This window comes from Rhinoraja longicauda, chromosome 14 (assembly GCF_053455715.1).
Source record: "Rhinoraja longicauda isolate Sanriku21f chromosome 14, sRhiLon1.1, whole genome shotgun sequence".
NCBI lineage: Eukaryota > Metazoa > Chordata > Chondrichthyes > Rajiformes > Arhynchobatidae > Rhinoraja > Rhinoraja longicauda.
The window spans coordinates 34032264-34050111 of NC_135966.1; the positions used below are offsets into that span (position 1 = coordinate 34032264).

At 38.6% G+C, this 17848-nt stretch overlaps 1 protein-coding gene across 7 annotated transcripts in view; it reads left to right on the forward strand.

Moving 5' to 3' along the window:
- Positions 1-17848, forward strand: part of LOC144600206 (protocadherin gamma-A11-like) — a 220562-nt gene that overhangs the window by 86954 nt on the left and 115760 nt on the right. For all 7 annotated transcript variants that reach the window (XM_078411696.1, XM_078411698.1, XM_078411695.1 and 4 more), the window contains exons 2-3: positions 11766-11824; positions 13870-13955. In XM_078411696.1, the coding sequence (XP_078267822.1) occupies positions 11766-11824; positions 13870-13955 (145 nt within the window). The remainder of the gene's footprint in view (positions 1-11765; positions 11825-13869; positions 13956-17848) is intronic.

Here is a 17848-nt window from a genome sequence, read left to right on the forward strand (position 1 = left end):
AAATTATTTTTTGTAGAGACCATACATGCACGAGTTGCCATATTTTGGCACCATTTACAAAAGGTCTGAAGTTTGGTCCACGCGCCCGATGTAAATTCATGCCAAAGTATCTTGTTTTAACATTCCTGGCCAGTACCAAATCAATGATTTTTTTTTAATGATTTTTAACTCCCAGACACTTTATAAGACTATGATATAGCTTGAAAGATTTATTTAGGACTTTACAATTGCACTGTCAAAACATATCAAATTCATCTTATAACCATGTCAGTGCAGAGGTCTCTCTTCTTGCCTTGAAATTCAATTTGGAGCCAGACAGTAAAGATAAGTTATGGTGCCGCAGCAATCAATACCATAGCTTGAGGTAGCTGAATCTTTGGAACCAATATAAATTCACCCTAATGGATCACTTGCATTGCTCGTTGTGGTCATGATATTGTCTTCAACTGCTGTCTGCTTGTTTACCATCTGATAAATGAACAACCAACAAAGAGGTGGTTGCAATGGCCTTAAATTCCTGTTCTATTTGGAAGGCTTGCATGCAAAATTAGTTAGTTGGGCTTGTACATGTTTAAGCAACAGGGTCACCTGCTTTGCAATGGCTATGCCTTAATGCATATTAATATTCTGCACAATTGTGGGACTTCAATTATAATATTAAGGTTTAAATTTTTACCAAGCAATAATAATAATAATAATACTAATAATATTCATTTATTGTCATTGCAACGAGTACAACGAAATTAAAAAATAGCCAATCCTGACGGTGCGTACAAACATATATGCAATAAATGCAAAAACAAATAAATACATAAATACAATTAAATACAATTATATTAAGTACAAGATTTTTTAACGGTGTTGCCTAGTGCCAAGGTAGTGTTCAGTTCTCGTACGGCCCTGGGGTAAAAACTGTTCTTAAGTCTGTTTGTTCGGGATTTGATCGACCTGAAACGTCGACCAGAGGGCAGATGAACAAACAGACGGTGGCCGGGGTGGGATGGATCTTTTATTATTTTGCCTGCTCTACTGAGGCAGCGTAGGCTGAACAGGTGCTCCAGGGAGGGCAGTGAGCAGCCGATGATCTTCTGGGCCATCGTGATGACCCTCTGAAGGGCCTTCCTGTCCTTTTCTGAGCAGCTGGCATACCATGTGGTTATACAGTATGCCAGCACACTCTCGATGGAGCAGCGATAGAAGGACAACATGAGCTTCTCCTGCAGGTTGGTTTTCCTGAGGATCCTCAGGAAGTGGAGTCTCTGCTGTGCCTTCTTTACTGTGGTGAGTACATAGTCAAATTGAACAAGGCAATAGTGTACCTGGTTGTGGAAGAACACAGCAAAATCTTTCTGGCCTATGTTCTTTTCCTCTCCCAAGATAAATTCTAGATCCCACTCCTGTCCTATCAGCATCTTAATGGATATTCAGGCATTAATGCATCAGTCCTCTTACAGCGTCGCAAGTTTTTATCCAGTTCACTAAGTTTTTGTAAAGCAATTCAACGGGTGCATTCAAAAGAGATCCAAGGCTAGTAAACATTCACATCAAATTAAATGTGTCATGGACTTTGCACTTACTTTATATTTTGCATCAGTATTCACCAAGAAGAAGGACACGGAGGATAGCAAGAGATTATGCTGATATTCTTGGGCATGTTTTTATCAAGACAGAGGTGGTGTTTTGTCTCTTCAAGAGCATTGGGGTGTTTGAGACCACAGGGCCTATTCTAGTTATTGAGGTGGGGAAAGTGAGGAAGTTTCTCTTTAGCTACAGGCAAGGTCTCAAAGAACTGGAGAATTGCCAATGTTATTCCATTATTTGAAAAGGGCAGTAGAATCAAAACTATAAATTATAGTCAGTGAGCCTTATATCAGTGGAAGGGAAATTACTGGAGAAAATTCTTTGGGATAGGATTTTCTCTCATCTAGAAAAGCATAGATATTTTTGGCATTTTGGAATATCGGTATTTGGAATTGTCAACATGGCTTTATGCCTGGGATGTGTCTTATGATTATGTTTTTTGAGGAGGTGCCAAAGATATTGATGAAAGCAGAAGATGTTACATACATGGACTTTAGAAAGCTTTCGACAAGGTCCCTCATGGTCAACTGCACGTGAAATCCAAGGAGATTTGGTCGATTGGATTGAACATTGAGTTGTCCATACGGGTATGCACAACAGAGGGTAGTAGTGGAGGGGTGTTACATTGACTGGAAATCTGAGATGTTTAGCAATGATTAGTGCTGGGACTTGTGCTGTGTGTAATAAATATATACAATTTGGACAGATCTGTAAGAAGGCCGATTAATAAGTCTGCGGATGACACAAAAACAATAATTGTGAATAGTGAGGCAGGTTGTCCAAAGATTCTGCCAGATATAGATCAATGGGCCTGTGGGTAGAGAAATGGGAAATGGAGTTAAATTTGGGAAGGTATGAGGTATTGCCCATTTAGAGGACAAATTGAGGGGAAAGTATGCCGTAAATAGCAGGACCTCTAAAACACCGAATTACAGAGGGAACGTACGGTGCAAGTCCATAGCTCCCTGAAACTGGCTGCACAAGTAGATTGGATGGGAGGGAAGGTTTACAGCATACCTGGCAGCATTGGATGGTGTGTTGAATGAAATATTGTGGAGTCACGTTGCAGCTATAGAAAACTTTGGTTTGGCCTTATTTTGGCGTATTGTGTCTCGATCTATTCACTGCATTACAGGAAGGATGTGGAGAGTTGAAGTGGGTGCAGAATAGATTTACGAGGATGTTGCCTGGATTAGAGCATATTACGCTGAAGAAGTTGGAGAAACTTGAATTGCTTTCTCTGAAGCATCGTAGACTGAGGGGTGACTTGATAGAACAAATAACTTAATGAGTGCAGATAGGGTGGATAGTCTGACTTTTTTCTCCAGGGTGGAAATGTCAAATACAGCTAACATAGTTTTATTGTGAGAGAAAGTTATTTGAAAAGAGATTTGCTGGGCAATTTATTTATACAGGGAGTGGTAGTTGACAGGAATACACTGCTCGTGGAAGTAATGGAACCAGATAGGATAGCAACGTTAATTAGGTGTTTAGACAGACACTGTAGAGGATGGAAAGATATAGAAAATGTGCAGACAGATGGGATTTTTTTTGATTGGCACAGGCGATGCAGGCCAAGTTCCTGCACTGTAGTGTTCTGTTTTCCACATACTTCACATACTTTGAGAAGAAGTAGAAAGACCCTATTTCTCACTGGCTGACGTATTAAGCAAATGGCTCTTCACATAAAGAAGAAAGCAGCATTAAGGGTAAAATATCTGTTGAGATATATGAGAGCATGGCAGTAGATGTTTTTTTAAAACTAGGTTGTAGTTCATAACAAAGTTCCTCATCCATCAGTTTTGGATTCATTAGTTCATTTTCAAAAACAATTTAGACTTGGAAAGCAACATTTTAATACCTGTATCTGACTTGAATCGGATCAACACAATTGTTGGTAATACGGATAGCTGTAAATTCTAGATAATCTAAATGAGAACAAGCATGATGTTGGTGGAATTCAATGCAAAGTAGATTGGAGAGATTTACTCTGAGGAAACCAATTTAGAAAAATAATAATACATGTTATACAATCTTGGGATGGTTGACGCTTGTTTGGAAGAGAGATTGGTTAGTGCAGAAAATATTACTGAGATAGAGTGAGAAATTGCAGGAAAAAACATCCTGGTTACTCCAGCATTTTGTGTCTATCTTCGATAAAAACATTCATACATGACTACAAAATCAAAACCATACATGAGTAAACCAGGTTGTTCAAAGAGAAGGGAAACTGTGTAGAATCGTGTTAGTGCAACAAAAGAAAGTTAAGATGAGAAAACCACAAGGCCTGTAATGAAGTAGATTGGTGGATCAGGTATATATCCTTAGTTTGTGAGAGGTCCATTCAAGAGTCTGATAACAGTGGGGAAGAAGCTGTCCTTGAATCTGGTGGTACGTGCTTTGATGCTTTTGCATCTTCTGCTTAACGGGAGTGAGGAGAATGATTGGGTTATGAGCAGTGGCGTAGCTAATGGGGGAGCAAGGGGAGCGACTGCTCCCCTTGAGCACATATTTGAAAAGTGGCACCTTTTCAAAATGTTTTAACTCTTTCGTTCACTTGTGCGATAAAAGTCGAATCTCATTATGTTTTATTATTTTTTTATCGCATGTTCTTGGAAGAACTTTGTGGAGTCATTACTTTATTTGACCAACCTCCCAGTGTTTTGAACTGTCTGCTCAATCTCCTGTGATCTCCTCCTCGTCTTTCAGTACTAAAAGAAGAACAACTCAGTCAGATCAAATCTTTTGCACTGACTCTAAAGAAACTTAGTGATACTAGATGGGCGTCCATAAAGTCAGCAGTGGAGGCAGTCTTGCAGAATTTATCAGCACTGGTAGTTGCTCTACAAAGAATTCTGGATGGTGAGATAAAAAACTGTACTCCTAAGCAGCTCGCTGAGGCAAAGTGTATACTGGAAACACTCAGTACTTATGAATTCTTAGTTGTTCTTATATTCTGGAGTAAAGTGCTAGACAATGCTTTCAATTTATCCACATATTTACAGAAAAGTAGTCTAAATCTGGTCACGGCTTCTCATTTGATTCAGCTTTTTGAAAAAGATATGAAAAATATTCGAAATGAATATGAAACTCAATTCAAAACTTTTTTATTGTGTTTTGATTTTAAATACAAAATAACAATTATGTACTTACTTTAAAACTGTATCTTCCTTGTGTTTTGATTTTAAACACAAAATATAAATATATAATGAGTTTTAAATTGTTTGGTATGTGTCATGGCGCCTTTTTTTATTTGCTCGCTTCCCCTAACTTTAGAACCTGGCTACGCCCCTGGTTATGAGTAGTCTTTCATTATATGCTAACTTCTTTCCTGAGGCAACATGAAATGTAGATGGAATGTGTAGGAAGGAACTGCAGATGCTAGTTTATACCGAAGATAGACACAAAATGTTGGAGTAACACAGCAAATGAGGCAGCATCTCGGAGAAAAAGGTTGGGTGACGCTTTGGGACGGAACCCTTCTTTTTTACAGAAGACAGACACAATGTGCTGGAGTTTGAAGAAGGTTTCTGAACCAAAATGTCACCTACCCTTTTTGTTCAGAAATGCTGCCTAACCTGCTGGGTTACTTCAGCACTTTGTATTTATCTTTGAAATGTAGATGGAGTCAATTGGGGGAATTGTGGGGGAATGCTGCTTTACATGATAGAAACGTAGAAAATAGGTGCAGGAGTGGGCCATTCGGTCCTTCGAGCCATTCAATATGATCACGGCTGATCATCCAAAATCAGTACCCCGTTTCTGCCTTCTCCCCATATCCCTTGATTCTGTTAGCCCTCAGAGCGAAATCTAACTCTCTTGAATACGTCCAGTGAATTGGCCTCCAAGGCCTTCTGTGGGATGATGTATCTGAAATAAATATTTTACCTCATGAGAGACATTGCTGGATTAGAAAAAATGTTAATTCCTTTGCTGAAGTGGTCAACTAAAAGATACATTTAAAATAATGTCTAAAAGTTCTAGGTAAGGAGCGGGGAAGAGGGGAAATAATGAAATCAGGGTGTTGTTATGTCTGAAATATCATTCCAACACCACTGCACTCACCTTTGAGAGAAGCGCTAATCCATTAAACAAAAGGGATGGATGCACTTTGCATCTTGTTCCTCAGCTTTATGACAGGGGGTTCTTGGCAGGGAGAACTTGTTTTGTAACGATGAAGCTGGGTCCATGAATGATTTTAAATGTGAGTCATCAAAACAAGGCTGTGGTGCCAAGCATAATGTCAAGCATAGTACAAAATGTTAAATGGCTCAGTGTTTCCATGATTTTATTTTGGTTTACATATTCTTCAATTATCACACAATGAATATGTATATACTAATGCAAGCTTTGTGCAGTTTAACTTTTGAATACGGATAGGGTCGGCACGGTGGCGTAGCGGCAGAATTGTTGCCTTACAGCTCTAGAGATCTGGGTTTGATACTGACTATGGAGTTTGTACATTCTTCCCATGACCTGCATGGTTTTCTCCAAGTGCTCCAGGTTCCTCCCACTCGCCACAGGTTTGTAGGTTAATTGGTTTGGTAAAATTCTAAATTTTCCCGAGTGTGTGTGGGATAGTGTTAGTATGCGGGGATCGCTGGTCGTGCGGACTCAGTGGGCCAAAGGGCCTCTTTCCACACTGTATCTCTAAACTAAACTAAACTAAGACCTTGTTTTTATTTTTGTGTAAATGTAAGCTTTAGAATTTCATCCAAGACCAGGGGAAAAGATGGATGTGTTGATCAATATGAGATTAACCTATAGTCTTTATTTTAAGGCTATGTTTAGTCAACCTGAGATACAAAAAATATATAATGACTTGATTGGAGAACCATCTCAAATAAATTTCAGGAGCAAGTATTGTAGGCTGTCTGTAGTTAAGGACTATTTGCAGCTGAACTTGCTTTCATTGCTCAAACAATAATGATTAATTTCAGCCTCAGACAATGAATGCCCTCAGACTGAAACCGTGTGACATTTTCCAATTTACTCTAACAGCTAACATTGTGGCTTTGCTCCAGTTTCATTACTGTGAAATTATAGATTATTTTCTACTTGACATTTATGCCAACAATGAAGTACACATTGTCTGCCAAAATCCATTTGTTTCTAAGATCTTTTCAGCCAACATTGATGGGAATATAGAGAAAATAAATCATATTTAAATGGACTCTTCAGAGTTTCTGAAGAATTATTGTAGCTAATTAATCATTTTAGATACAATGATTGTTATTATTGTCATCAAAGATGGCGGCGATTTTGTACACATATTAGGTTCCATCAATGGAAATAGATTTCAATGGCCAGTCAACCTGATATTGGTTAATGACACAGTTATCACCAGAACAGCAGGAGAATGAGCAAATCGGAATATGAATAAGTGATCTTTGCTGTCTGCTAAATGAGCTACAGGAGGACATGTTGTAGCAGTCCATTAGAGGTGTAATGTAAGTCTGGATCATACAGTCATGTCTAGGTTTGATATTGAATTCATAATTTATATGTTTACGGCATGAGTGTTGCCAAGTGAGAATTTTGTTGCACCATTTGAGTCCATGTGCTCTTGACTAAAACCATACTAAGGCAGCCTTATGGGCTCCATATAAGCAGGACATTTGTCTCATCCATAGCTTAGAAACATAGAAAAACGGGTGCAGGTGCAGGCCTTTCAGCCCTTTGAGCCAGCACCACCATTGAATATGATCTTTGCTGATCATCTAAAATCAGTACCCTGTTCCTGCTTTCTCCCCATATTCCTTGATTCCTTTAGCCCGAAGAGCTAAATCTAACTCTCTCTTTAAAGAGACCCACCCGGTTCGTCCTATTGCTTACCAACTCCTGCCACATCCCTCCCGCTCACCTCTTTAAACGAGCTATCTCCCATTTAAACTGTCATCATCGTGCATAATCTCGACAGGAAACAAACTATCCCTTTGCCCCCACAGATGCTGCCTGACCCACCGAGTTTCTCTCTAGCAACTCGTTTATTGCATTCATAGTTTGGGATGTATTTACTACACTGTAATTTTCCAAGCTTTTAACATAGTACTTTCGTAATGCAAAACAATTATGGTTGAGATTGGTATTTTAACATTCCTTGATTTGCCATAATATTTTGCTTGTACAATTTGAGGCAGAGGTTCACTTGCACCTCCTTGAACCTCATCTACTGTATCCGCTGTTCCACGTGTCAAATTCTACACATCGGCGCGATCGTTTAGCTGAATACCTCCGCTCAGTCTGCCTTAACCTACCTGATCTCCCGGTTGCTTAGCACTTTGTCTCCCCCTCCCATTCCCAATCTGACCTTTCTGTCCTGGGCCTCCTCCATTGTCAGAGTGAGGCCCAGCGCAAATTGTAAGAACAGCACCTCATATTTCGCTTGGGTAGCTTAACCTAAATATACAATTACATTCCCAGGAAATATCAACATCACACATGTGCTATTTCCTCCCAATAGTTATAAAAAATACTTTTATCAGAGGATCAGCATTTAATATTGGTATTGTTTTATTATTGTGTGCACAGAAATTTGGAGATAGACACACAATGTTGGAGTAACTCAGCAGGTCAGACAGCATAGCTGGAAAAAAAAGTATAGATGATGTTTCGGGTCAAGACCCTTCAAAACATCACCAATTCCTTTTCTCCAGAGATGCTGCCTGACCCGCTGAATTACTCCAGCATTTTCTGTCTATCTTCAGTGTAAATGCAGTTCCTTCCTGTACGTAGATTTGGAGTATTACAGGAATAATTAGTCTTTGGAGATGGTGCAGGTTGCTCAGAATGCTGCCTGCATTACAGGGTATATTAGCTATGTGTAGAGGTTGGATAGACTTGGATATTTTTCGCTAGAACGCAGGAAGTTGAGGAGGCTTTCCTCAACAGAATTATGAGTGGCATGGATAAGGTAGACAGTCAAAACCTTTTACCCAGTGTGGAAATGTCAAAGACTGGAGGGCATAGCTTTGTGGTGAAAGTTCAAAGGAGATGCATGGGGCAAGTATTTTACACAGAGGGTGGTAGGTGCCTGGAGCTTGGTGCTGCATGTGATGGCAACCAAAAGATAAGAGCTTTTGTTTATGTGGTATCTAGTCAAGTTAGATAATATTATAAATAATACAATCAAGCCATACACCACAACAAACACAGCATTTGAATAATACACTGTCTAAAACAAGGAAAATAGTTATTTGATCTGGTGAAGTCCTCCAATTCAATGAGTGTCCGGTGAAGCATGTTTTCAATTGTGTTTGATTTGTGCATATGCATTGCCTAAACAAAATGGTGGGATATAGCCACTTCCTGTGAGCTCCCACTGCTCTAAACTCAGGCCAAACTATGAATTCTATACTTTTGGTGGGTAGCAATCCAATATGATGTCACATATTTCACTAAGTTTTTACATTCTTTCATATTGCCATTAATTTTAGTTGATGTCAAAAATAAATGTATATATTTGAATTTACAATCTTAGTTAAAATCTTGAAATATAAATGTGCCTAAGTAAAACAAGCTTTTCACTTTACCTCGGTACATGTGACAATAAAGTAAACTAAATTAAACAATAATGCTGGTGTTGTAAAATGTTTTAATTGTTCTGGGCAAGGCTTCAAATAGCCTCACTCTTTTACCACCAGTTCTGAAAAAAGATAAAAATAGAAATGATAACATATATTGCTGAAAGTTAGCTTAATTTTATAGCAGTGGAAAACATGCAGCACAATTAAAGCCAAACCAGACACAGTTTGAGGTTTGAGGAAAAAGAAAATGCTTTGGCCACTGATGACAGACTGCCAAGAGCAAGTAGTCCCAAACTGCCACAGCTTTAAACTGTCTCCAGGATAATGATAAATGTTAGAAAGAGAACTTAGAGAAATGTAAAATTGATGTTTGAAATGTTCCCAGGCAGTCTGGCAAAGAATCGTTAAAATATGAATGCAGAAAGGGCAAATCAGTGAAAATATTGGTATTGGTTTATTATTGCTACCTATACTGAAATACAGTGGAAATCTTTGTTATCCAGTCAAGTTATACCATAGATGACTGCATCAAAATCAAATGTTAACAAAGTACAAAGTGCAGTGTTACAGCTAGAGAAAGTGAGAATTTTTAAAAAAACTGCATGGGCTGCAACAAATAAGTTGGAAGATCAGGAATTCATCCCTAGCATATGACAGACCATTCAACGGTCAGATAACAGCAGGATTTAAACTGTTTGTGTACCTGGTAGTATGTCCTTTCAAACGTTTGTATCTTCTCATTGATGGGAAAGTTGAGAAGAGAGAATGACTGGGATGTGAGTCATTTTTGATAATGCTGCTGCTTCCCATCCCCCTCATCCCCATTTCTCAAGTCAATGAACAGCTCCTTTATTTTGCTGACATCGTGGACGAGGTCGCTGTGTTGATTCATGCTACTAAGATCACTTATCATCTTCCTGCACTCCATCTCACAATTGTTTGCGATCTGGCCCTGGAGAGTGGTGTCAAGGAGTCATGCAGTGTGGAAACGAGCTTTACGGCCCAACCTGCCCACGCCAAGAAATGTGCCCCATGTACATGAGCCCCACCTGGCAATTGGCCCATATCCTTCTGAACCTATCCCATCTGTGTACCTGTCCAAATGTCTGTTAAACATTGTGAGAGAACCTGCCATCAAATACATCCTGTGGCAGCTCACTCCATATACCCACCACTGTAAAAAGGTTGCCCCTCAAGTGTGCGTTTCCAATATCCATTTCTCTCACGATCTTGTACACCTCTGTAAGATTACCTCTCATTCTCCTTCACTCCTCGGAGTAAAGTCCTCGCCTGCTCAACCTCAAGCTCTGGCCCTCAGGTACTGGCAACATCCTCGCAAATCTTTTTAGCACCCTTTCCTGCTTAATATCTTTCCTATAACAGCAAGACCAAAACTGAACACAATACTCAGAACATGGCCTCGCCAATTGTCTTCTGCAAAGTTGTAAAGGGGATTGGAGCAGAACTTTGCCGTACAGTCATGTATGCACTTTGTCTACAGTAGGAGGCTGAAAATAGTGTATTTGTTCTCTGTCCTTACTGATTATTGCCTATCAGACAGGAAGTTGAGGGTACAGTTCTGGATGGGGTTATGGAGTCCTAAAATGGGAAGTTTGGAGATGAGTTTAGTTGGGATTATCGTGTTGAAGGTAGAGCTATTGTCAATAAATAGGAGTTTGGTATAGGCTGATGTTAATCAGATTGTCAGGGATGAGTCTAGGTCCAGGGTGATGGCAGTTGTGGTGGTAGACAAATTGCAGTGGCTGCCTGGGGGATTGGAGTTGATATGCACCATGACCAGCCCCATGACCAGCACCTTACAGTGAATGCAGCGCCGGAGACTCAGGTTCAATCCTGACCACAGGCGCCGTCTGTACGGAGTTTGTACATTCTCCCCGTGACCTGCGTGGATTTTCTCCGAGATCTTCGGTTTCCTCCCACACTCCAAAAACGTACAGGTATGTAGGTTGATTGACTGGGTAAATATAAAAATGGTCCCTAGTGTGCGTAGGATAGTGTTAATGTGCGGGGATCACTGGGCGGCGCAGACTCGGTGGGCCGAAGGGCCTGTTTCCGCGCTGTATCTCTAACTTTTTATTTTTTTTAAAGGATCTGAAGCATTTTGTGATGGTGGGTGGGAGAGCAACTGGACCCGAGTCATTATGGCTTGCTCAGATATTTTCCTTTGGCACTTGAATGATTCTTAATGCAGATAGGAGCCTCAGATTACAGTAGGGCGAGGTTAAAGATATTTGTAAATACTCCTGCCAGGTGGTCTGCACAGGTTTTGAGAACATGGCCGGGAACTTCATCAGACCGGTTATGTGGTATTCTATCTTTCATGTTCCCAGCATGTTTGCAACATGTAATATAGAACCAGAACCAGATCCAAAAATCAACTGCATTCAGAAACCAGCAGGTTATGCTCCCACCATAAACAATAAACAATTACATTTATATTGTGTTTTTCATATACATAATTTCTTCCTGATATCTGAAATAACTTTATTTCTAGAACTTTTGAAATGGAGATACCATTGTGGAGCTGCAGTGAAGATTGCTGTTTTAGAGCAATGTATTCTGTTGGGATATTTTCTTGACTGAATTTCCCAAAAGTTCAGCTGCCTCTCTCTTCATGTTCACATATATATTTTACAGGTTGGGCAACTGAATACAGACTGGCATGCATCAGAGCCTCATATAGTTGGAAAGATCAGGTATTTCATTTTAAATGTCTACTTAATTCCTTTAAGATTATAACTCAGACAATTTCCATTGTGACATAAATTGAGATTTATTTAACTTCGAACACGTGATTCATTATTTAAACAGTGCAAAACTAATTAGCTTTCATGTGTAAATATGTGCTTTTAATTTTCTTTCAAACGCTTTTACTTTGAAACACTAGATGATGGAAAGACTAATTTAATGCCTTCTGTTATTACGGTTGTGTTTAGCTGCAGAGGTGAGACATGCAGTATGAAATGTCACAATGCTTCATCTTGACTTTACATCGCAATTGCAGCTGGTGGAATATATTTGGTTAAATCTAAGTCACAGACAGTTTGTAGTTGCTGTTGTAACTGCTGGCTGTCAGGCAATCAATCTGAAAATGTTTGTGAAACAAAAGGTAAAAATCCAAAATGAGCTTTTGGTCACTCACCGCACACATCTCGCCATCCGGTGCAACACTGGATCATCATAGAAAGAATTGGGCATAGATCAATAAAATATAATAGAATTGGACATAAAGAGAATAAAGACATTGCTTTGCCCGCTGCACTGGAAAAGTACAAATTAAGAGAAAGTGAGGATTCTGAGAAGCAGATCCATGCAAAGGATCAGGGGGACTGGTTTGTAAGCAGCTTAAATTCACATTTGTGTGTCGGGAGGAACTGCAGATGCTGGTTTAAACCGAAGACAGACACAAAAAGCTGGAGTAACTCGGTCTGGCAGCATCTCTGAAGAAAAGGAATAGGTGACATTTTGGGTTGAGACCCTTTTTTTGTTCCATTGGTGGATTGTGATGGGAAAGCTGCAAGCAATACAAATTCTTGTGAGAATAAAGGCAAAGCAAACACTGCTACTCTGCTTTTTGCCACAAAACCTTGGCCACTCTTTAATTTATTTTAATTACACATTTCATGGATGTAGCTGTCACCACGGTTTGTATTTAATGCGCATATTTGACTGCATTTGTGAAGCTAACTGAGATTGAAGGGTGTATGATCCAAAATATATTAAATACACTTTGAAATATTTGAAGGAGTCACCTAGAATGAAAGGTAAACTGAATATTATGCATGGATTACAATGTTCAATTAAAATCCTCCAGTTTTGAAATTTATTTGGGAATTCTGGCAATTATACATATCTTGAAATTGAGGCTGGAGATAATAGATTAGCTTCCTTAATGTGTTTTAAATCCCTCCATACGATTTTAATGAATGTATTATCCCTTTAGTTGGAAAACTTAATGTCTGCAATGAGGTAATGGACTGAGGATTTAATCAGAATATATTAAGCATTTCCCCTTTTATCCTTTGGCACAATCGTAATATCAAGTTTTTCCCCATCAGCAGTTTGCATGACTTTACACACATTTGCTTGTAGTCTTTATAAGACTGGGTAAGTCGGTGCGACAAGTTGTTCAATATTCTTAACAGGAAATTGGCCTTATGAGGAAAATACTGTTTTCAGATCCCCACACATTAACACTACCTTACACACGCTCGGGACAATTTTACATTTTACATTTTATACCAACGCAGTTAACCAACAAATCTAAACGTCTTTGAAGTGTGGGAAGACACCAAAGATCTTGGAGTAAACACATGCAGGTCATGGAGAGAATGTACAAACTCCATACAGAGAAGCACCTGAAGTCAGGATCGAACCAGGGTCTCTGGAGCTGTAAGGCAGCAACTCTACCTCTATGCCACCATGCCGCCTCTGTAAAATTGGCCTCTGTAAAATTACGCATGGTGTATTGGGAGTGAATTAAAAAGTGGGATAGACCTAGTGTGAATAGGTGATTGATGGTTAGTGTGGACTCTGTGGGTCAAAGGGTCTGATTCCGCACTGTATCATTCAATCAATCAAAAATAATCAACAGGTAACAAATTATTCTTTGAAGTTTGGTAAAATTGCATTGGATAACAGCATTAAAGAATAAACAGGCATTATTGCAGTTTTAAAATTTGTCTTTTGATGATACAGGATGGCATCTCACAATTACTCTTTCATGTATATTTATTTTCAGTTCCCAATGCTTGGAAGAAAATCTAACCCAGGATGACGTTAAACGAGAATTCAACCGACGGCACACATCTATCACATCAGGAGCAGGTCAGAATTAACTAATTGGTACCATAAAGTGGGTGGGTGTTGGGTGGGTGTAAATGCACATCATTTATTTGCAATCAAAGTCAAACGCCTCAAATAAGCTATTTGGTCTATGTCCATGTTCGTACGATATAAAGCTGAGATGGATGAGAAAGAAGTTAAAACAAGAAAGTGTTTTATATCAGAACAAGATTACTATCATTCTTTTAAAAATATTTAAATACAGCTTTAGAGAAATTATAAAATAGATATACTTTAAAATTAAAAGGACCTATTTCAACCTCACCTAGTATCATTTGCAAAGACAATGATTTACAGCAGAATTGGCTCAATGGGAATATTTTATTGATGCATGAACTTCATTGATTTAAATATCACTCTTTAAATTTCATGTTATAACATAAAAAATATTAAATATTTAAAAGGTCAAAATAGTGCAAGCATATTACAAATTCCATGGAAAGTAATTAAGAATGTAATAAAGCAATTAAATATTGTTTTTCTGATTATGTAGAAGTAATACTTTTTTATGCTGTAATACCTTTCTCTGTTCAAGTTTACTTTAGAATGGTTTTGCCTTCCCCTTTCCTAAAGCTATTTTACCTGATTTTGTGTTTTCTGTAATCATCAAAAGAGTTTACAAATACTGTAATACAAAGTCATTAAGCATTTAGTAATTTTATGAATTAGAGTGGTAGAAAGTTTAATTATGTAGGCATCTGAGTATGGAGATGGTGCAGTGGTTAAATTATTGTATTATTAGTTAAGATTTCGGGCGGCACAATGGCGCAGTGGTAGAGTTGCTGCTTTACAGCACCAGAGGCCCAGGTTCGATCCTGACTATGGTTAGTTTCTGTCCGGACTTTATATGTTCCCCATGTGACCACATGGGTTTTCTCCAGCTGCTACAGTTTCCTCCCACACTCCAAAGACGTCCAGGTTTGCAGGTTATTTGCTTCAGTAGGTTGTTAAATTGTCCCTCGTGTGTAGAATAGGGCTAATGCACGTTGTGATCACTCATCGGTGCGGACTCAGTGGGCCAAGGGGCCTGTTTCCGTGTTGTATCCTTGAAGTCTAAAAGTCTGAAGATCTAGACAAACAATCTAGAGATCTGAGTCCAAACCCTATCTGGCAGTTAAAGAATAGAACAACTTCAAAATGCCTTTTGGCCATGTTGTACCGAGTACAGTTCAAGAGAGAGTTAGATTTAGCTCGTAGGGCTAAAGGAATCAAGGGATATGGGAAAAAGCAGAAACGGGGTACTAATTTTAGATGCTCAGCCATGATCGGTGCTGGCTCGAAGGGCCGAATGACCTACCCCTGCACCTATTTGTCTATGTTTCTATATTTCTACAGTGTTGTATGGGAAAGGCCAGTTGTGTTGCTTTCATTAAAGGTTTAAATTCTAATCCCATTCTCAAGAAGCCGATTTTATATTTGTAAAACGAAAACCAAATACAACACTTAAATACAAACAGCCTGGGAAACTATAACTCTTCTTTCTTTTCATATCCATTTCACAATTAAATATAGGTTTGACCATGTATTAACATTCATAATAGCCATGGTTAAGCCCACATAAATGCTCTCTTACCAATCTATTTATTTTTAATTGTCTTGGATTACTTTGATCCACAAAACCTTCTCTGATTACTAAATGCGGAAATTGCTTATGCTATTATTTAACTGACTGTGATTTTTTTTTTGTATGTTATTTTAAAGTATCCATGAACCTTTTTGAAGGAATGGATTAGCACTTTTCAGTTGAAACTCTAAACCATAGCTCTGCCTACCTACTCATATAAATGATCCCATTGCATGATTTGATAAGCAGCATTGGAAATTTTTAACTCATTGAGTTAACTTTAACTCTTTCTTTATTTTTCTTTTATCCTTCTTTCATTTATACTTTCATTTTTCTTTTTTCATTTTGTTTTTCTTAAAGGAATTTTCAATTAATGCACACTAACGTACTTCGTAATGGTAAATTTGAGTCTGTTTTAACTTCCCCAAGTTGATGTTATATTCATGTACTGAAGCACATTGAATTATTCAAATCCCCTTACCAAGCAACATATTGTTTTTCTGGTCATTGTTTTTTTTTATAAGGGACAAATAGTTCTCGGGCGGATAATGTGATTCAGATCAACTCATTGGGAACATGCTTGTCACAAATGAAAATCCAGTGTATTGGAAGTCAATGATGTGCTTGACCATGTTATAAATAGTTAAAGACAAAAGTAAGAATAAAGTGGATTGAAAATTGGACTTGCTATGTGATGCAGGATTTCTATTCATTTTGTGTTCTGTATACATGTTGAGACCAGAAGCAAGATAAAACAAATTGTGTTCTCTGACCAATGCATGGAATTAAAGATTGTATAATTCACTGGATGTATTCAAGAGAGTTAGATTTATCTCTACAGGCTAATGGAATCCAGGAATATGGGGAGAAAGCAGGAAAGGGGTACTGATTGTGGATGATCAGCCATGATCATATTGAATGGTGGTGCTGGCTTGAAGGGCCAAGTGTCCTACTCCTGCACATATTGACTGTGTTTCTATGGTGTCATATTTTGTGCTGCGGTGTTACTGTGTTTAGCATTTGTTTATTTAAATTGTGTTTAGTTTAGTTTAGAAATACAGCGCGGAAACAGGGCCTTCAGCCCACCGAGTCCTCAACGACCAGTACTCCCTGTCCACTAGCACTGCGCTACACTGGGAACAAATTGCAACCTTTACCAAAGCCAATTAACCTACAAACGTGCACATGTGGGGGGAAACCAGAGCCCCCAGAGAAAACCCATGCGGCAACAGGAAGAACGTACAAACTCCATACTGACAGTACCCGTGGTCAGGATCGAACCAGGGGTTCTGGCACTGTAAGGCAGCTACTCTACCGCTGCGCCAGCATGCGGCCCAGTGAACAACATTATTCAGGATATTGTGAACAAAATTTAATGGAGCTGCTATTATTCACAGATGAAAAGGCATATGTCACGCACTGGGACTCCTCTGTGGGATCTTTTACCAGTATGATGGGTATGGTACTGTTGTCATGAAATATGTGTGGACCACACTAAACATTAAGGCTATACATGAAAATATTCTTAATGAGCACCAGGGCACAAATATTCTCCTTAGCTTAATCTGAGATGCTTCCTACGAAACTCAATTCAACTGGCATAAATATATTAAGTCCTTTATGTTTTAATAAACATGCAAAAGGATTCACAACAAATGAATTTTACACATTGTTACAAAGTCAATTGAGGTTTTGGTAAACTCTGTGGCTTATAGTAATATGTTTTGAAGCAAATCATTGGTTCTGTGTAAGAAATTAGGTCTGTGCCCTTTTCAATTCATACAAAACAAGTATTAAATTGCTTGGTGCTGTCATAAAATGATAAATGGGGTTTCACATACTGCAGCAGTTTTGGATACTGCGACAAACTGAAGCAGAAAGCAGAGTTTTTCTATCGTACAGCAAATATTGATGGACCATATTTTTTGTTGTTGTTGTGGATATGATTCAATAATATGTTGCCTCTTTATCAGCGAGACATCTTCATTTCCCAACCAAATACATTGGTGTCACTGTTTGTATGCAGTCTTCATTGGAATCCAGTTTTCTTACCTTTGGTAGTGTTTTCTTTCTCTGCATGGAATGTTAGGAGTTACTGTTCCATTCTAAAATGGTAAGCACAAAAACCTAAGTTGACCTTCCACTACTTTGTGGAGCAAAGGGTTGTTTTCCACGTAGTATTGTTTTTTAGGGATTTTTCTGTTGTCAAAAGTGGTTATAAAATATACCAGGTACCATTTAAAGAGTCAGGAGTCTAGAGTGTTTTATTGTCATGTGTCCCAAAATAGAACAGTGAAATTCTTACTTGCAG